Source organism: Micropterus dolomieu, linkage group LG08 (genome assembly GCF_021292245.1).
Source record: "Micropterus dolomieu isolate WLL.071019.BEF.003 ecotype Adirondacks linkage group LG08, ASM2129224v1, whole genome shotgun sequence".
In the NCBI taxonomy this organism is placed as follows: Eukaryota; Metazoa; Chordata; class Actinopteri; order Centrarchiformes; family Centrarchidae; genus Micropterus; species Micropterus dolomieu.
In genome coordinates, this window is record NC_060157.1 from 21,445,526 (window position 1) to 21,467,046 (window position 21,521).

Genomic DNA, 21,521 nt, shown 5'->3' on the forward strand with positions numbered 1-21,521 from the left:
CACAGGGAACTTCAACATGGCTGTGAAAGATCTGAGGGACAAAGCAAGGAGAGCTTTCTATGCAATAAAAAGAAACATTAAAATCTATATTCCAATTGAAATCTGGCTTAAAACTTTCCAATTTGTACTAGAAACAATAATTCTATATAGTAGCGAAATTTGTGGGCCAAAACTTAATAATTTGACAAAACAATCATAGAATCTTTCCATACTGAGTTCTGTAAGAGCATCCTGCAGGTGCAGAGAAGAACACCAAATAACCTGTGCAGAGCAGAGCTCGGCCCCTCTTACTAAAAATACAGAAAAGATCACTTAAATTTTACAATCACTTAAATCAGTTAACCCCCAGACATATCATCACAAAGCCCTAACATACCAGGAGCTGAAACCAGAGAAGAGTCCCCTCAGCCAGCTGGTCCTGAGGCTCTCTGCAGTAACGAGTCCCCAACAGCCTCAGGACAGCAACACCAACTCAAGCAGACCAAGCCAAATTATCAACAAGCAGAAAGAAAAATATATTCAATGCTGGAAAGAAACAACCAAAACACAAAGTAAATTACAATGTTATCTGACCCTAAAAAGAGAATTCACACTGGCAAATTACCTGAGTACAATAAAATGTCCTAAACTAAGGCAAATGTTGACAACATACAGACTGAGTGAACACAGCCTGGCCATAGAAAAGGGTCAGAGGAGAGACTCTGCTCCCAGTGTGACAGGGGACAGGTAGAGACAGAGCTACACTTTCTAACCTCATGCCCCAAATTTAAAACACTAAGACAAAAACACTTTGCAAACATTTCCCATATATACCCTGAATTCGAATTCACATCAGACACACAGAAACTCCCCTATTTACTGGGAGAAATGCCCAAATGTGAAATAATTGCTGCAAAATATATCTCCTCATGCCATGAAGTGAGGACAACCAGTGGAACCTCAGACTGATAAATAATTGTAATTTTATTTTTAATATATTTTAATTTTTTTAACATACACACACACACTTATTGTTTTATTTATTTATTTTAATTTTTAATATATTTTTATTTTTTTAACAACACACACACCTTATGTTTTATTTATTTATTTATTTTTAATATATTTTTATTTTTTTAACACACACACACACATACACGCTTACCGTTTTATTTAATTATTTTAACTTTTAATATACTTTTCATTTTTTTAACAAACACACATATGCCTTGATTACTTTACGCTTTAATTACTTGTTTAATGAAATGTATGGGGTTGATTGATAGTTTGTATGATGCTTTTGGCAATATTGTTGTTACACATTCATGCCAATAAAGCTAATTTAAATTGAATTGAATTGAATTGAGTCCCACACAAGCAGAAGGGGGAACAAAACAGGTGGAACACATTAGGTTATCAAGCAGACAGGAAACAAGCATAAGACGAACACCTAACACATACAGTTACCAAAATAAACCAGGAACAAGTAGGCACACGGACAAAGCGAACAGACATACGGACCAAATCCTGACACAAGAAGTTGTTCAGCTGTTGAAAGACAAGTTTACTTATATGATAAAATTGTGCCTGAAGTTTACAATTTGTAGAACGTCTTAGGCCATGCAATTAGAAGCATTTTTGAAAAACCCTGTTTATATCAAGGCAGCAGGAGGAGGATTGCAGGTGTTGTATAATGTCCTTTATTTTTCTATGGTTGATCAGATCAAATTGTGTCATTTGAAATTGATTTTACATTGACACAGGGACGACCAATATCCTGTGCCTGATGCTGAGGCACAGATTGCTTGTCTAATTCTCTGAATTTGTCATTGAAGGAAGCAAATTCCAGGCCTTGTAGGTAGAAGTTCAGAGAGTGTTGACAGTAGCAAACAAGGCACGTGCATTATTATTGTTTTTGGCCATGATGTCAGAGAAGAAGGACCTCCTTGCATTTCTCAGTTGTAAATTACAAATGCAATGTCTCTCTTTATAGATGTCATTATGAACCTGGAGATTTGTTTCTTGCCACCTGTGTTCAGCCTTTCAACACTCTTTTCTGTTCATACCAGTGTGGCATTTCTCCATTGAGATCTTTTCTTATCAGAGACCACCTCCACTTTAGTGGGTTTAATGACATCAATAACATTTGCAGTTTTAGTATTGAAATCATCTACAAGCTGATTATAAGGAAGTCAACTGAAGAGAGAGAAATTCTTGCGTTGGAGGGAATCATTAAACAAAATGGCAAATCCACCTCTTTCTTATGAGCTCCACCTTTTCCTTATGAACATAACTTGTGTTTCAGTTAAAAACATTAAATTAAGATTATGCTTGATGATAAAATCCTTGATTCAAAATGCTTTCTTCAGGCAGGGGCTGAGGTGGCTCTTTTTCAAGGTTTCTGCCACTTTGTGTTATGTCTTCTTGTTATTCCTCTTGTCTCTTGTCCTTGGCAGAGGGAACAGATGGGTGACACAATAAGTAAAATAGGTCAGAGATGAACAATTTTACTCCTGACGTGTTAAGGAGTCCATCTGCGGTACCAGACCATTTCCTTGGGAAAGTATTTTGGGTTTTTTTTTACTGCACATGCTTCTTACATCTAGGCAGAAGTTGCGTTCTAATTTTAAGTTAACTAGCCTGAAGGCCGTTCCAACTGATTGAAGAATATCTTTGATCTCCACATTTTGCTAGTCTTCCCCCACAGGGAGATCAGTGTGTTTAGTCAGCTATAACAAAGTGTCCTCAGACTTAGAGGGACTCTATGCTTCCTGACATGTTTGTGTGGTGTGTGTGTCAGGGTACCCTGGTCGAAGGATGATTTGCTCACACTCTGTGCCACCCAGCCACAAATACCATTCAGTTCTGTCTCATTTTCCTTATCTTTAGCAAACTACAAAGTAAAAAAGTTTTGGTTGTAGTTCGACTACTGCCCATGTTCTTGTCCACATCATAGCTTCACTGTGGGCTGCAGTGGTAGCGCTGTGTTTTGAAAAGTGCATCATTGTAAGAATATACAGTTGTCATCAGTAGGATTTGTTGTTGTTTGATTCTTTCACATTTATCTGTGATTAAAGATGTTGTTGAAAAGGATGGAAGAAACATTAGATAAGAGAGCCTATGACTTAGTGTATCAGCCATGTATTCACTGGCAAGCAAACTGTGGCTGGATAACACCAAAACCACAAATACACGACTAACACATATAAAATGCACACTCCCAGCTGTTCACAGACGCAAAGAAACGACAGGAATTCCATTTATGCCACTGCAAAAGTCAACAAATTCCACATTGACCTTGGTATGTTTCCATCTAAGCATGCATGGTTTTATCAACAGTATCAAACAATACTTTCATATCCTCATTTTCTCTCAATTACAAACTATAATGGACAGTCTAGTCAAATCAGGTTATCAAAAGGATAAAGTGGGATAAGTTAGCTCTACTGGGTTGCAGTCCAATTTTCAGTGATATTATTATATAAGTCCGCTTTGCTCTCCCCAGAGAGTCTAACAGCTGCAGCTGCTGTGTTTGTTTCCGTTTGTGTTTGCGTGCCAGGCCCTGGGATTTGGCAACACAGCCCTGCAGGCCAGCCAGCTGATACCAAACCATGACCTGGCAGAGCCCATCCAGGGCCTGCTGCGGCTGGTGCAGAGTCTGCAGGCAGAACCACATCCGGGTGCTGTCTAGTCACCATACCTGCCGTGGCCATCCCTCTGCTTGGGGATCTACTCCATTGGGACATATTCATTTTGCCCCACACTGATTTACCCATATAAGTGTAGAAACCACTGAATTGGTAATAAATAAAAAGTTTAGGAGTAAAGCGCTTATGGTTGTGTCATTTAAGTTTTATCCAGATGTTATGAATTTGTATTGTAAGCAGATAATATTAATCATAAAAAATATTGAAGGACAGAAAAAAAAAAGAACATTTGTACTGAGTTTCATATCTCTAAACAAAACAAATGAGGAGGAGGAGACACATTTGCATTGGTTTTGAATGACTCATCTTTATTTTAATCTAAAAAAAAAAAGAAGAGGGATATATATTTACATCATTTTGCACATTTGTGAATTACATGGTTTTGGGATTCCAGTTTGTAACACTGTCAGAATGATACCAAACAGAATAATGGTGAGGGCATTTGCCAAAATCCTTTTTATGCAATGTTTTGCTTATTTCATACCTTGCAGTCCAGCATCTTTACATCAATTCACCATATGCAGATAGAATTAAAGATAAGATTTCTGTTGTTTATATATCATCAACAGACAGCTGAATTATTTCACTGAAGCATAAACATTGCATTATCCTCCTGCAAACCAAAGTGTATTGTAAACCTTTGAGCAAACCTCAGGTTCGTTTTAAACACGTGGATTTAAAACGAACCTGACAACTGCCGTGAAATCCTACACATATTATACAATTCTGAAACATTTATTCATTATATCAAAACAAAGAATCACTTTTAAAATCATCTCACTAGTAGTGTTATCAGTACTGAATTATACAACAAAGTGTTTGTTTTTTTGGCATTCAGATTCATTTTTCTGTTGAGAGGCAGCAAAACACAGAAAACACTTTCCACATATTCCCTTTTTAATTTTTGAGCCAAATATACATTAGCAGCAGTTTGGAATTAAATAGTAACCCTGTGCTCTCTTGTGTTGTTGTACACAGTGACTAGTCCAGAGGTCCCGACATGTTTGTTCCTGGCTGACTAAGCACCACATAGGCCAATACACGTTTGATCTTTCATCATTTACGCACATTTTTTTTTCTTCCTTCCTTGTGTTACTAGCATGCAGTATCCATTTCTTTCAGTAGCTTCCATGCCTTGTATCCATTGTGTCATGTCCACTGATATATAAAGACGAAGCAGAAAGAAACCCACCTGAACTGAGACCCTGACTCAACTATGATTCTCGAATCAGTGCTCCCACTGACAATGAAAAAGGCATTTTGGAAGTTGTCAGGGCAGAGTAAAACCTTCAATGGCTGGATGTGCGGTGTCTGCGTATGGACGACGTATAAACTACAGATTTAAAGAACAGGGACTGTGACTGAGAAAGGAACTTCTGGCTGTCTTTTTAATGTCTTGAAAGGATTTGTGATCTTTGATTTACACTTATGTATACAACGTAGAATGACACAGGCTTCAATACAGACGAAGACTTCAAACAAATAAGGGTGGGGGGTAACAACTGGAGATAGATCACCCACATACACCTTTAGGCTGGGATGTGACTTTTTGACGATAAAGTCCACCGGACCCTCGCACGTCAGGAGCGTGGACATCAGCGGATTTCACAGTTTGTTCGTCAGATACTTTGATTATATAGATTCCGGACAACATCACAGTAGTGTAAATGGTGTTATTCTCTTAGTGGAGCCACTGTGATCACTTGATAGCAGACTTAAAATATAAGCCGTCTTTCCTGTTGTCTGGCAGGTATAGATTTGGCACCCTCATGCAGGCCCATTCAATTCCAGTCGGTTAGTAAATTCGGCCCACAAAAAAGGAAAATAAAAATCAAGTTTCACAGCGGTTTCACTTTATTGAGACAATATTAGTGCACACAAACCACTTTGTCTTTAAAAATACCATAAATTAGGAAGAAAACAAGGAACAATATAAAAACAAGCAAGGAAAAAAGTGCATGTTAACCATGGTATACACCGCTTTGTTTTATACTGTAGTTTACAACCTTTTTTTCAATGTTGTTTGTGTATTTTTTTGTCTGCCTGTAGGATGTATTATGTTTTTGACATGTCTCTATCTCGGATGGATATATGATGTGCCTTTGGGGGTCATGGGTGAGATCCAGGCTGCTTCCCTGAGTTGTGTGCAACAGAACGGTTTATGAGCCTAAAAACATTGACACTACATGGAACAACCTAGGTTTTTATATTTGTGCTTTTGATCAGAGCTGCAAATTATTCTTAATGAATGGCATTTACCCCAGCATACCCTACCTTTATGTTGATAGTTATTTCAGAAGGTGCACAGGAGGTAAATCAACAGGAACAAAAACCTTAAGCAATAAGCTCTTGGCCACTGAAATCCCTGGATTTATTTTTCCTTTCTTTTCTAAGGAAAGAAAAAGTAACATTGCAAAAATATAGTTTCCATTTTTTATTTGTACATCATGCCAACATTGTTTGTGGGTTAGGATACTTCATTTTTATTTTTTTATTATCAAAAAACAAGTTGAAAACAATAAGAGTATAATCTACAAATCATATGACTGAGAAATCACATCTAACCAAATCCAGAAATATTAGCACCAAATTTCAGTTTCAACCTTTCAGTGTTTCAGGTCTGTACAAATATGGTTGTCCACAATAGCTTATGAAGGTTTCAATGTTGGTAGTTATTTCAGCTGTTTCTAGTTTCATCAGCTGGATACTAGTATGAACGGAAGCTAATTTACTACCTTAATATTTACAAAAAAGCTAAAAAGAAATTTAAAAAAAAGAATACACAACTATCTGTTTATCTCACACAACTATCTTTTTAGATCGTAGACATAAAGGGAAGGAACACCTGGTATATCAGGGGCCATTTGAAAACCACAAGGATCCTGGCTGATATGTACTGTATGTTTGAATATGTCATCCTATGGCAGTGACTGAGAAGTCACTGTTTTGAGGTATATTTTGTTCACAGATGTAGACGCAGCTTTCACACTCTGTCTCATGTTTCTTAAATGTGAGTGAGAAAAAAAAAATGCGTCTGTTTATTATAAAGTGCTAGACAATGAATGGATTTTAAAAAGCAGCAGACTGCTGCTGCTGGTAAGATTAATCAAACAAGCTATGTAGGAATGTAAAATAAAATTAATAAAAATCAAGTAATGGCACTCAATTCATTTTTATATTACAGGTTGTGACTCTTAAACAAAACTGCTTTTTGTTATTTGTACTACCTTGGACAGGTTTTGGTTGCAGTTTTGCGTACATTTACATTAGCCTGCTTCATTCACAGTGAACAGAGTATTGATTATGGACACCGTGTTAGCACCCAGGATGATTTTCTGGTGCTATGTGTATGCACTCTGGGTTAATAATATTTTATTTACGCATGAAAGGTAAATCACTGTGACACCACAAAGTCAGCCTGTTATTCACTGTCAATGTAGCAGCTCCAGCTACATTTCAATATCACTCATTCAAAAAAATTTGATTTTAATTAGAGGAGAGTTGTGTCGCGGTAACCTGGTTAAAAAAAACATTTTGTATACAATCTGTTTTAGCTGGATTTACAGCATACTATTGTCATGTAGTGAATTCACCTCTCATTTCAGTTATTTGGAATAGCAGTAAATTTGACTTGAGGTCCCTCCATCTCCAGTTGCTGCAGGATGGTCTCTATTCTGTTCTGTGTCCTTGATAGGTGCACTACATTGCTACATTGGAACTGACAGTATAATGTACCTAGCATGAGAATGTATTCCTCTCCGAAGGAGCTAATCATTTGAAAAAACAAAACAAACAACAACAAACACTTCATTTCACCTCCAATCCACCAAACCTGACTACAATCTCAGCAGGAAACCCCCCTTTTATGACAACATACTGTAGATTCTCCCTTAAATAATGTTATTGTGTTTTAAGGATAAGAATATGGCCGGTGGATGCCTTTATAGGTATCACATACCCACCGGAAAAGATCTGTCACCATCACAATTTTGCAAAAAGGCTAGGAGAGGTCATTATTGGCAGTATATCCCACTCTCGCCACCACGCTGCAGTGTAAGCTAGGTTTGGATAGTGGGGTTTGCTGTCTGGGAGTAGAGGGGCAAAGCGAAGAGAGTCAGGGGAGCAGCCTCAGATCTGTGGTGTTTTTTTCCAGGGAGTTAGTAGGAGATGGCTCTTGTTTTGGTGTTTGTATTTCTGTGGTTGTGTCCGTAATTTTGTCTGCAAGTGTGTTTGGGGTTTTTCTCTGCTCTTGATTTTGCATTTAACATCCTATGTTTTAATGGTTTTTGGATCGATATGTGTTTTGAAAAGGAATGTCAGTTGCCATGCGTACAGGTATGCGTGTTATGTATTTGTGTGTGTGCATGAAGCCGCTTGAATCTCACTCAGTCAATAACTTGATCTCATTGGCAAGGAGGGTGTTGAAGTTGTAGGCTGGATCGGGGAGGTCAGGGAGATCAGGCAGAGTGGGGGCTGTGGACTGACGGGGTGAGGACTGGGAGGGCTCAGCCAGCTCCGGGTCACTCTCGCTGGAAGTAGAACCAACGCTCATGTTGCAGACGGCCTCGGGTAGTGAGCCGCCGCCAGCAGGCACAGGGCAAACCTCCGGCTCGCTGCTGGTCTCACTGGTACTCGACACGACGGACAGCAGGGACATCTTGCGGGTGAGGCGGCTGGGGAGCATTGACAAGGCGTAGTCAGCGACGATGCCTGCAACATCCATGCCACAGGCCTGGTCGAAGGCAATGAAGCCCACATTGGCATTGGCCTCGCAGACCACAAATGAGCCATCATTGAGCTGCAGGAGGTCAATGCCACACACATCCATGCCAAGGATGTTAGACACCTCTATGGCCAGCTGCTTGCCCTGCTCGCTCAGTGGGCACATCATACCTACGCCACCTAACAATCCAGAGAGAGACATCAAGCTGGTTAATACCCACCACAATCATTAATTCACTTTACCATCCAGATTTAAAAACAAACAAGAGCAATCTTTAAAAATATATATAGTTTGATTTAAGAAGTATTTATTTTAGTATCATAGAATCAAATACCACATCTGATCCACCTAGAGTCCACATGATCTGTTACACAAATGCAGAATAATCTGATGACTGATGTCCTAAATATGTCACAACGCATTACAGCCTCGACTAGTGCTCATGCTCTGACATTGACAGTCAGTCTCGTCAGCTGGAAAGCTGTGTCACTTGATGTCTCCAGGGTAGATTCAGAATTTGCCGCTGTATCCCAAAACTGGCTTATAGAGCATTACACTTGATCAAAAACTTGATAAGACTGTTAAATATTGCCCTCATATATAGTTATTACATACAACCCTTAAATGTGGCTGAACGAAATCCAACACAGTCATTGTTTTACTAAAAGGCCTTTGTTAATGATTAAAGCCTGGCTATTACTTTTATATGTCTAAAAAACCTTGGTCTCTTAAAACTGTCCTGTCTTAAATCTTCATAATAACCAAAACAGCTTTGGTTCTCCAAGAACAGTGGGGTCATTTAACCACACGACTAGATATAAGACTCAAGGCAACTCAAGACAAATCTCATATGATCAGTTCAAAAAGTAGCCTCATTGAAAATAGACTAGTCTTGCAAACTTAGGAAGTTACAGTGTAGTAGTACTGGTATTATTGGTAACTGTAATGACCATATGTGAGTGGTTGTGTTCAATAGTAGCAGTAATTCAGTGCGTCATCGTTGACTCTTGGGCATCTGCCTACCCAGGGAGCAGTTGCTCTGCATGCGACCATCAGTGGAGCAACGTAGCATTGAGCCGATGACACGGCCGCCCACCAGGACCACCCGCACATCCCGGCCGTGCGACTCCTTGACATACTCCTGAAACAGGTAGGGGGTGTCGTGGCGGATCAAGTGGCACAGATCTGTCAGGTGGTGTTTGTCCCGTGCCAGGAACACGGCCTTGCCTGGGAGAGGGAAGGAGATTTAAGATGAAGAGGGGAAGGAAAGATGAGGTAGTTTTTCAGGCTGTCAGGACAACTACACCGCTTTATATCAACATGATTTGTATACATGAATAAGATGGTTGCAGGGTCTGAGATTTGTGTAATATTAGTTGAGGTTGGATAACTTCCTCAAGAGTTTTGCTGACAAGACGCTGCTTCTGCTGACCGACTCTCATGCCAGTTCCCGTTTCTCATATAATGGACAGGGTTCTCCTCCTAGCAGCCACAGAATTGCTTCTCACACAGGATAGAAGACGCCGATTTTAATTAGCACCCCTTGGCTCCGTCTCCTGGTTGTCAAGCCCTCTGACCCCTGTTTCTGCTGTGTGTATATGTGCACATTGTGTGAAAGTGACAATCCGAACAAGATGACAAGGCAATCCCTTAGTTAACATTGTGAAGATGGACAGTAGCAGGCATGATGTAACACTTCACAAGTCAAAAACAAGAAAAGAAAAGGGAATCATGGTCCTGTATGACACATGACTACTTTGTTTTGCTGATACAAAAACAGTGCTTAGACAATGTGCACCCAAAGCCATTCACTATGTTGTAAATTACAATATTTCGAATCCCTAACAACTGGCCAGGTAGGGCACATGAAATTTAAATGTGGGATCAAGTAAGTATTGACCAATTAATACCAATGATTTGATTTTGAAACAACCCTTTATATTTACTCATGAGAAGGAAGACAAGCTGGACTTCAGCCAATGTCAATGGTCAACCACTGAGGGGAAGAAAGCAACCCTTGGGACACCAAACTCCATAAAAAGGCCCACGTTAGTGACTGACCAACGACTGCTTTCCCTGACAATGCGCTGTGATGGCATCCTGGGCTAGCTGAGGTCCATTGTTATTCCTTCACACAATGGCAGACCCAGTCAAGTGTCAATAACTCTGAAAAGGACATGGGCTAATGGGTCAGCAGACACTGGGGCTTATCTCTTGGAAGCACAATGTTAATGGCGAGGCTAAAAACTTCCCACACAAACCCCCTGGGACTTCGAGCAAAAAAGGGGAAATCAGGATAAATTTGTAAGGTCCCAACAAAAATGATTAACCTAGCAGCCATAGCGTAAGCATTAACAAGCTTGTGTTTTGTGTTTGTTGCAGCACCACAGTCCTAATCATATAACACCCTCTCAATGAATTTCATATAAAGGGTGGACTGAGTTGCCATCATGTGCCTGCAGTGTACAGATTTCTGAGGTGTGGTGTAGTGAACAGAGCTGGCGACAGGAAATAACACTGATGGTCTTACCTCTATGGCCACGTGCGTTCTTCACCACCACAGGGTAGCCCAATGGCTCTGCCTCGTCAATCATCTTACGGAAGTTGTCGTGCCCTCCTGGGAAAACACCCATGCACACAAACACAAAGCAGCACACAGTGGTGTCAGATATATTTAATTGTCTTTGATAGCATAGTTCACACATTACAGCCGATTGAGCAGGATGGTGGTGGGGGACTGTAGCCTGTTGCTATGGCAACAGCGGTGACTCAAAACACACACGGCTGTAGGAGTGTTGTCCTAAACTCATACTTATTGCGCTGCTTGATTCATGAGTTTGGAACAGAGCAGGCACTGAAGGATGCATTTGTGTGAAGCAGCTGACCATATCTGACATTGATTCAGAAAAGGCAGCTTGTAGCAACAGATGTGCTTTCTCTGCTTTGGCTCAAGGAGTGTAAAAATAATGAAAAATGGAGGCGTTAATAACTTCTTTCCCCTCGCTCTCCGTCTCCCTGTCTCTCTCCATCTTTGATTTCCTGTCTGGTCTTGGGAACAGATGTGAACTATGCTGTCACATGGCTTTTTCCAGATGCACAGATTCACGTGTGTTTTTTAGTGAGCGGGAGAAAGAACAGACGGAGCAGAGGGGGAGAGGGACTGGAGAGCAAATGTGGGTCCAACCCCATCATAAGCTGCCAAGGTGGAGAGTAGGAGGGAGGCAATGGCATGTTTTATTTTGAAAAATCATGAGGGGGGTGGGGGGCATTGGGGTGGTGTTACATAAGCTCTCCAGCCGCTCTGCATGCACCGCCCGGCCTACTGTGCAGAGAGACGAATGGAATGTAGGCCAAACACCCCCTCCTCTCTCTTTCTTTCTCCGTCTGTATCCTTCTTTTTCAGCTACACAGTACTGTGGATTTTTGGGAAACAGAAACAATTGTGTGGTGTTGGTTATCAGCCTTTGTCTTTCTCTCTGTTGTTTAAGTATTTGCAGTGGAGTTATGATTGTCTTACTGATGGCTTATTAATCTGTTATACAGACACATGGGGGCTAAAGCCTGTGTGCAACTAATGTGATTAAAATGCCAAAAAAAAAACATAAAATACATGACACAGCAGTGCTGGTGTTTATGCTAACATCCATTTGGGTACAGATGATGCAGTTATATTCCCATAGTTTTTTAAATAAACTTATAGACAATATTTACATATATTGTGTTTCCCATAATAAATAGCGTATGTTTACTCACTTAATTGGACTAAAATACTAAAACTGCCTAAGCATCAAGAGCTGTCCATACAAGATTTAGTAAACACAAATCATGATGGAAACAGTTTATTAAGAAACTAATGTGTGCAACAATTTATACTTCTTAAGCTGGGTGGACTGGGTGTGTGGCACTGTTGTCCAGCGGGTGCTGCGATAGAAACCTTGATTTGAGTTAGGGTGTCTTTCTTTGTTCATTTGGGCATTTGTGTGTAACACTTATTTTATGCACTTTGTTCAAGGAATTTCAGTCTACATTCAGTCTGCAGAGTCACAAGAGCTCTACATAAGGGACAATGTAGCATTGGCTCAGCATCATCCAACTCAAGGGCTGCAGGCCTCTTTGTTGTTCACACACCGGGAAGTTTTAATAAAGCCAGTTGTATCACATTCATATCACATTAAACCGACTTCTTGATCATAGAAGCACACAATCTTACAGTACGTGTACACAATACATCAATACTGGGAAAAAGATAAAGCTCAAATATTTACCGTAGGAGAAAGTGTCCGGGAGAGGCACCCCATGGCCGGCCAGCTCCTGAAAGGTCCAGAACTTGTTGACACAGTTAAGTATGGCCTGGGGACGGTTGATCAGCCGACAGCCCATCTTCTCCAGGTGGCGCAGCACAGTGATGTCACTATCTGACTGCACCCAGGGCGTGGGCACCCGTACCACCACCACCTGCGGATAAGATGTCACCAATTCCTGCTCCACTCGCAGACCTGGAGGGTGATGTGGTGGTTGGAGAACAGAGGGTGGAAACAAGAAGACCATTAATAAACAAAAACCCTTGAAATAATGTATTTGGTTGTCAGCCTGGGGGTATACAAATTATTTAAATAAAAACGTTGCACCTAAACCTCTAACACGTAATGAGTTTTTCAGAGCACTCAATACAACTCTGAGCCACCGCTAAGAACTTACTCCTATCCAGTCTGCTTCTGGCACTTATGGAACCACAGCCGTCAGCCAACAACTGGTCCACTTGCCACGTAAGAAAGTAAGGCATCATTGTTTATAGCCATCATTACATCCTAAAAATCATATTTACCATAGCTGGAAACATTGTGAACATGGTTGGTGAGATTTGGAAGCTATCATTTACTGGTGGAAAAGTTTACTCCTCAAACGGAGACGGTTTAAGAACACTGCTCCAGTCGTCACCCACAGCTCTGACTAGGAGTTGGCCGGGTTACAGGACCAGGCAGAGGCAGCCAGCTCCAAGGCTGGTGGTGCTAAGTCATGAATTTGGAACCCGCTTTGCCAGCTGATACGATTACTTACACACTGACCATATCTATATACAGTACAGTCCCCATGCAGTGCTTTCAGCCCCTCTGCATTTTGAGACAGTGCCGTCTTTGACTGAGAAAGAGATGTCCTTGCTGATTTGCTGACACTATACAGTCAATGTAGGGCAGTGGGGTAGGGAGAGATGTTTGAAACCCCAAGGGTGCAAATCTTGAATTTAGTCACACATGAACCCACATCAGGGAGAAAAGCATGATTAGAAACACTTCTATTTTATGTTACAAAATATTTGTTTAGTTCAGGGCTTTCAAAATGTGTAGATATTTTGACAACGTTCTAGTCCGCTATAGGAATTGGTGGTAATTTTTGATCCTGTCACATCGCAAAATCTGTGTCATCTAGTGACTAGTGAAAGTTTCATGTTTTATTGAAAGTCAAACTGAATCCCTGTTTACACCTGGCATTAACACGCAATCTGATTCACATGTTGACAGCTCTAAGTACAGCTTTAAAGCTAATAAGAGTAGCTGCATGGCTAACTGAACAGCAGGTACAGTAAGCAGCAGGTTAACAACAAGTAAAGCTATCTGTTCATCACGAAACTCCGTAAATGACAGAGTTGAGGCAGAGCAGTCGGGGGTCATTTGAGGGAAAACCAGAAAATATATTCTCAATAAAATATGGTGAATGAAATTATAAAAAGGTGTGTTTGTCTACAGCATAACCCCCCAGAAACCCTCTACTCCGGCAGCGTCTATCGTTTTTCCAGCCTAATTCTTGTCTCATTTGTTGTCTGATAAACAATAAATTCATCAAATTCAGGTTAAAAGCGGCAACATATTTGGTCTTTGCAAATGGAAATCATGTACGTGTTAATTTACATATAGAGCAGCAAAGTAAGATCCAATCACAAGTAGTCACTCCAGTCGCATTCTAATGCAAGGTGTGAAAAGACGTACTTGGAGCTGCCCACGTTTGATTGGATCACCCGAGATGCATGTTAATGGAAGTATAAACAGGGAATAAGGCTGGTTTTGAGTGTCTCAGCCTGACACCACATTTATCATGCAAATGTAGGCCAAGTAAATACAACAGGCTCACTGAACACATCTGAATAGGTCACTTATCAGCCATTCAATTCAGCACAGCATGTATAAGCCATGGAAAACAGCAGAGACTTGACAAAGAGAAGCTTGTATAGTTTGATGGCGGGAATGAAGTTGGTGTGATATAGTACATTAACTTTCCTTCAAAAAGCAGGCCAGCAAATTTCAAAATTCACTGGCCATCTCCAGTCTCTATCAACAGCTATCTGAATCTGCAGAACAGAAATACATTCTGAAATAACAGAATATTGGCTTGATATTTGCCATACACAGATGGCAAATTCACCAGCCATAGCCAAAGGTTTGGCAGAATCTTTCTGGTGACTGGTATTACTTTGTTACCCTGGATGAGACGAGGAAATGGGAGACAGGCAGGCGATGTGACCCAACAGCTCATCAGGGAGAACAGATTGGGTGACAACAAAACCTGCGTGTACATGTGGGTATGCACATATATGTGCAGTAAAGAGGGGAGGAGACGCATTTGTCACTGGCACAGCGCTTCACCTCTACGGTGACCTGAATTTCAGCCATCTTAGAGTCTGGAGGCTCACAATAGCGCCACAGGCTGAGATCATCAGAGGCCATATTAACCATATTAAGCTTGATGGTTGCTGCACATGTAATAACAGATAAGACGGCTATGTACGATATAGGCCTGTATAGTGTGCATTATGCACACATTGTGGGTGAGACGAACACATGTTTTAGGGTCATTCTGTGCATAGACAGGTGAGGGGGACCAAGAAGAAAGGGAGCAGGCAGAAAAGGTCAGGGATGTCTTGTAGCCTTAGCACAGGGGGAGGGAGGGAGGAGAGGGGGAAATAGAGGCGCATGAAAAAAGGCGTACGAAGCGACAAAGACTGCCGCCCCTCCCTTTTTCTCCTCCTCTTCCTTCTCACTGTCTCTCCAGCCCTATTCAACACTCTCACACACTGCTCTTATTGTGCAGCTATTGAGAGCACTGCGAGTGGTGTTACAGTGGGAAGTGTCAGGGGATGTGGTCTCATGCTTTTTGACAGACAGTATTCACTGTTCACGGTGCTCGTCTCCATCTCCAGGGGAACCAAACAGAGACCAATGAGGCAGCGAGATGAATCAGTCCTATTCATTTGAGCGAGTGTTCGTGTGCACTGCACTGCCGTCATGTGACCGCTGCAAAAACATTCAGAAACCATCCTGACCATTTCGGCATACAACAAAGGCAACATAGGGTTTTTTTGTGATAATGTCTACATTTAGTCGGGGTTATGGCCTGTTTACAGTTAACTGATGGGATACATGTTTTACCTCTATGATAAACCGTAATGTTTGGAGGCTTCAAACAGACTGTTTATGCGGGTCCCATTTTCAATCGGCCTGACAAAGCTAACAAGCATAACAAGCATTCTATGCATACCGCTGCAACGTCACAAAGCAGGCGATGCCGACAAACACTGTGCCAATGTCTGACTGGTGGGTCCTGCCAGCCGTGATTGCAGTCTCAGTCTGGGTATCCTTTCTAAATTAGCTTGATGGGCCAGCAGGTTCCCCCGCAGTTTCTTCTGGTATCGTTTGGGGCTAACAATGCGGTCAATGGTCTGTTTGCATATCTGTCATCAGTAACACATCTGACAAAAACATATATACTGTAGGCCTATGGTGAGGCCAAGCAAAAAAATCTTTTGTTCATTGAGCACAGGGGCCATTTAAACCTGCATATCCGCTGTGAGTTAGCCTGAGTACATTATAGCTGACAGCTACTTTGCCATTTACAGTACTTGAACTTGAGGCAGCAGGGACATACCATGAGAGACCAAAATTATTTGGCCTAGATATGTAAACGGCTCAACAAACACATTTCAATAGGTCAAACCCATACAATCCTTATTATAATTTACAGGGTCATCTTTTGTGTGTCTGGTTTAGGACTGGGCAGTATTTAAAAATTAACTGTGTACTACATTTCAAATGAGCTTTAGCATCGTCATATGAGGATGTTTCAACATGCTATTTTAACTGATGTTTCTTTCACATGGAGTTTTTTGGCTGGAGGCTGCTGTCAACTTTCTGACCTGATAAGAGCATTACTTCCCTTTGCCATTTGTGGCATGATGGAAAATAAATCAGAAGAAATATGCATCTTTATTCTTTCAATAACATTTGTGGTCACCTGCAGTCCACTCCCAACATAGTTTTTACATGACGCAAAATCACACAGCACCATGAATTATGAAGATTTAGAGTCCAGTAATCATAGAGCGGACATTGTTCCATTTGTAATTAGCAAAGCTGAAGTAGCCAAAGACAAATGCTTTTATGCATACACACACACACACACACACACATATATATATATCCGTTGGAAAGATGTTCATGCCCTACTGATGATATGCTTTATTATACATTCTGGGAATACATTTACATTTATTCATTAAGCTGACGCTTTTATCCAAAGCGACTTACAATTGCTATATATATCAGAAATCGCACGCCTCTGGAGCAATTTGGGGTTAAGTGTCTTGCTCAGGGACACATTGGTGGATGGGTCACAGTGGGGGATTGAACCCGGGTCTCTCACACCAAAGGCATAGTCTTATCCATTGCTCCATCGCCACCCCTGCAATGGGGTCAGGTACAACAACAATTTTTTTTTTTTTTTCAGGGTGTCGCAACATTGCCGTCAGTTTAAAAAATGTATCCCTGCCTGTTGAAACGAGTGATACGTCAGAGCCTCTCTTCGGTAACACCAATAAAATGCAAATACACCTGTTCTGCCTCTTCATTTGCTGCTATGACTCAAAGTCAAAGCCCAAACAGACTGTACACTACACTTATATGTTTGAACATATGTTTGCTAAGCATTTATAAAGTGTACTGTGTAACTTTGCAACAAAGAAACTAAATTGTGGGGAAAACAACAGTGGCATATGGGAAGTTACTGCTGTGATCAAGACACATAAAATATCCCTAATTTATGGCATGAACTAACTTTTTTCCCCACCTGTAACAGACAACAGCTTGTAGATATAGATCAAGAAAAACTATGCCATATTGCTGATCATCATATAGTCTCATTTCTCATGAAATGGGGAGTGAGTGCTTAAGAAATAACCAAACAAGGATTGGCATTTACAGTATCTCAACCACATGTTTGCTGATGCTGACCCACACTCTGACATAGGAGTGTTGCATTTATCATCTTTGGAGTAAAAGTGTGCCCACTGGCATGCGCATGGGCTCACAAAGGATGGTAACATCAATTCATATCCGGTCTCTGTCAAAACGCCTCACAGCACAAATCATGAGATGTGAAATGCCTCTAGCAAGCTGAATGCTGGATTTGGCTGTCTTATGTGAGGGGTCATCTTTAGTTATTAAAACATAATGGGGTGTGTTTGTGTGGACATGTACTCATTTCTCCTCCTGGGGACACATTGTACTGATCAACTTCATTGTGGAACGTGGCTCTCAACCTGACTTGAGAACACACAAATGAGCTAAGAGAAATACCAAGCCGTGAAGGTGTTGTCGGTTGAAGGTTGCAAATGCAGTCTGACCTGCCCTAAAAAAGTGCAAGAAATTTTTTTGCTTTAGGCTGTTAATGCATGTTTACTTTGAAACATCATTTATTCATTTTTGGACAAAATGTTCCCTTTTACACACTCACAAAATTGTTGTTTTATACGTTTAAGAAATGGCTTCAAATTCATCACATGAAGTGCAAATACCACATTTATTCACTTTTTATTCAACTGCAAATACACCCGAGACAATTGGAGAGTAGTGGTGAATAACTTTAACCACTTAAAGAGGTGGTCAGTGACCACAAGAGCATTATTGATCACATTATGGGTAAATACCACTTGTGCTTCCAATGCCAGAAACAATGAGGATTGCAAAAACGTTCACTTCCTCACCGTCTCAGTTGTATTTCCTAATGATCTTAAATTCCAGGACTGCCTTAACTTGTTTATGGCCTCTGGTCCTTCGTGCTTATGCTAATCCACATGAGGTCAAACTGCCAATTTCTATTTCTGCAGGCTACAGGGTTTCTGTAGTCTAGGTGCAAATGAAGTGTAGCTAATTCATATTGTAGGCTAGATAAAAGGTGCATGTAATGCTCGGAGTACAGGGCCAGTAAGCACCTCAAGGTCCCAGCCAGTGTGTGTACTGTATGGCTTCCTGTGTAGCAAGCCCACAGCGTGGCCAATCTGTCCACCTGCTGTTAATCTGTGATGTCAAGCCAAGGCTCAGAAGACATTTACTGTATGCAGACTTGGGACCAGCGTGGATTACAGGTCATGCCAACTGCCCTGCTCCAGTTGTGTGTATCTAGGGAAGGTACATGTCTAGACAGCTGTATATCTACCTATCTGCACTGGCTAATATGCTCTAATTTTCAAGGTGTCTCCTAGATGCATTTAGCAGTTTATGACATTACAGATTAGCCTATTGTTTAGGTTGGATTATCTAGCCATGGTAGCAAAAACTGCATTTTAATGTAATTTTCATGTGGTAGGTATTCTGTATGAATGCCACACATAGCCAACTCAAGGATTTATTTCTGTTTGTAAATATTAATTTGGCTGTACTATTGTACAGTACAGAAATAACATGTAATTTCTTAAATCCCATGCCGTTCACTTTAAACTCCACTGGTGGCATTCGAAACCCCATGTTGAGAATAAAGCTTTGGCATGACTGAGCTGTACAGTTCAGTAGACCTGAATCTGAAAATATGAACAGTAGGTTGTCTGCGAGGGACGTGCAGACATATCTCACTGCTATTCATCCCACATTCTCTTCCAACTATCTGGCCTCTGCCAATCCCAGTTTACGCCTTTGTGTGTTAATTGAGTGCTACAGGCCTCTCATCTGGTTACATGGCCCCACTTCACACTGCCTTGACTAATTCCATGTGTGTCTGTTTGATGAGAGTTCCCACTGTTACCATCACTTTAACAAGGCCTCATGAGTCAGTGCTGCAAAATGTTGCCATGTCATAACAGGCAGAACACAAACAATGTATTCTAGACAAAGCAGTACCAAAATGACCACAAAAGATTGATTAATGATCATGAGATAATTTAAGTAGCATAAAGTACAGAAAACCTGGCACAGCACTTTGGGTGCTGGTCATACCTGTTGTACATCAAACTATTACCTTTAACATTTGATTAAATATGTCATCACTCAAATTCGACTGATCTACTTGCGACTCTTTCTGAATTTACTCATTTACTCAATACAGGTATATCTTATCTTATGTATGTTAAACTTCCCATGCGTGTCCTTGTCTCTGCTGCTAGGTTTCCACATGAAGAAAAAATGAGGTTAACATGTGAGAGCATGTTATAAAACCTAAAGCTTCAACCTCAGAGCGACCCAATGTGCTCCAAGTACACCAGCTCCATCTGTTTTCACCATTAAATGTGAACAACCAACACATGCCTGTGCGCTAATTCCTCGGCTTCTGCAATATCAAAAAACGATCCCCCAGTAGCTTTGGCGCTTAACGTTAAATACATATTATCTCCCTCTGCATTGTTGGGATTGCACCGTATTCAGCGACATTTAATCAAGCATCCCCTCCGTGTGGAGGGAGCATGGAGGCAGTCTGTTTAGCTAGAAAGTAGGTTAGGCGGTCACGGCTGTGGTTACACTTCGCTTCCTTGCTAGCAGGCAGACCGGGCTAGCCCTTCTCCCTGCTTTACGGCAGTGTAACGTTACTCCCCAAACAATAACGTTAACCGCCTGCCATTAGCTTTGTGTAACCCATGTTGATCAAAAATGATGATGAAGACATGTGCTGCTTTGATTAATCAGGGGATAGTTACCTAATTGTCCCTCGCTGATCGTTAACACGATTTGGTCCATGAGAAGAGAGCGGAATTCAACATCCTCGTCGGCGCAGTGCTCCTTCAGTGCCCGGAGGATCTGCACTTGAGGATACTCCTGGCTGATGCGCCGGTCGGTCACGAACCAGACTCGAGAACACATTTTTGGATGCGTGGATTTAAAAAAAAAGAAGGTTAAAAAACCCAGTTGTAGCTGTAGGAGGCGGCAGGTGTGCGGAGAGAGTGATCCGGAGGGCGGGCGGCAGTGGAATAGCACGGCGATGCTCACACAATGGAGACCTCGGCGGCTAGTGGTGCGAGCAGGCTGTAATGTAGCTAAAACCGGACCACGGGGCGACCTTTATCTGGACCGAACCGGCTAGGACGAATAATGTTCTATATCACCTTTGTTTCCCTTCGTATGCAGCCATTTAGTCTTCCCGGGGCGCAGTTAGTTGAATCCAGACCGCGCAAATTCGACGCAAGCGAGTCGAAACCGGTATGTTTCCCCGCAGAAACGTGTCTCCTTCGACCGAGAGGCCCACAGGGGCAAACAAAGCTCAAGCTGTGTCGCTTTACAGCTTCCCCTCTCCGACTCAGAACTACCAATGAAGTTTTCCCGCAATCGCAGCGGCTGTACGGCGTTGCAAACCGCTAAGTCGCCGGTTTGTTACAATAAGCTAACCCACAACGACAATCCTCTCTGCTCCGTTGGCTGCTATCCACGAGGTACTGGTGCTGAAAGGCGCACGCGCTTCGTTTACAACTCCAGTCCCGCACGAGCCGTGCACAGAAACCGAGGCAGGTGTTGCGCGGAGTTCTGTCCGCCGAGAGCTGCATCCCCCTCGCGGGGGCGCGCGCAGCTAACGTGAAAACTAACCAAAGGTTGTAATGGTTTCTAAGGCAAAGTACTGTTTGAAAACGGTATGATCACTTTTGTGGGATGATAAATGATCTCAAGTCTATATTATATGAACGTTTAGAGTCGTCATCGTTTTCACTTTAGCTGTGCGTGCTCCCGCGATGGGCATGAAATTCTCGGGGGGCAGGCAGAACTCGGCACAACACCTGCCAATCTCAACTCGTAAACTCTCTCATTGTCCAAACAGCACGCGGAAGGTGTGGGCGAGGCGCGACTTCCCTAACCAATGAGGGAGGCTTA

The 21,521-nt window shown here is 41.7% G+C and overlaps 2 protein-coding genes across 5 annotated transcripts in view; one reads left to right on the forward strand and one right to left on the reverse strand.

Annotated features, from left to right (window-relative positions):
* The window catches only part of zmynd12 (zinc finger, MYND-type containing 12), a 10,812-nt gene extending 7,006 nt beyond the window's left edge, over nucleotides 1–3,806 (forward strand). For 2 of the 4 annotated variants that reach the window (XR_006826033.1, XR_006826034.1), the window contains exon 10: nucleotides 3,539–3,675. Coding sequence is in view for 2 of the 4 variants with exons in the window: in XM_046056722.1 (XP_045912678.1) it covers nucleotides 3,539–3,670 (132 nt within the window). In the remaining 2 variants the exon portion in view is untranslated. Of the gene's footprint in view, nucleotides 1–3,538 lie in introns of all 4 variants that reach the window. The other 2 variants (XM_046056722.1, XM_046056723.1) reach the window with 1 other exon arrangement.
* Nucleotides 3,807–5,522: 1,716 nt separating this feature from the next.
* rimkla (ribosomal modification protein rimK-like family member A) lies at nucleotides 5,523–21,362 on the reverse strand. Its single transcript, XM_046056721.1, has 5 exons — nucleotides 20,360–21,362; nucleotides 12,675–12,905; nucleotides 10,940–11,026; nucleotides 9,433–9,636; nucleotides 5,523–8,588 (listed from the first exon to the last, which is right to left on the reverse strand). The coding sequence occupies exons 1-5, from the start codon at nucleotides 20,520–20,522 to the stop codon at nucleotides 8,068–8,070; spliced, it is 1,206 nt and encodes a 401-aa protein (XP_045912677.1). The 5' UTR covers nucleotides 20,523–21,362; the 3' UTR covers nucleotides 5,523–8,067.
* Nucleotides 21,363–21,521: the final 159 nt, after the last annotated feature.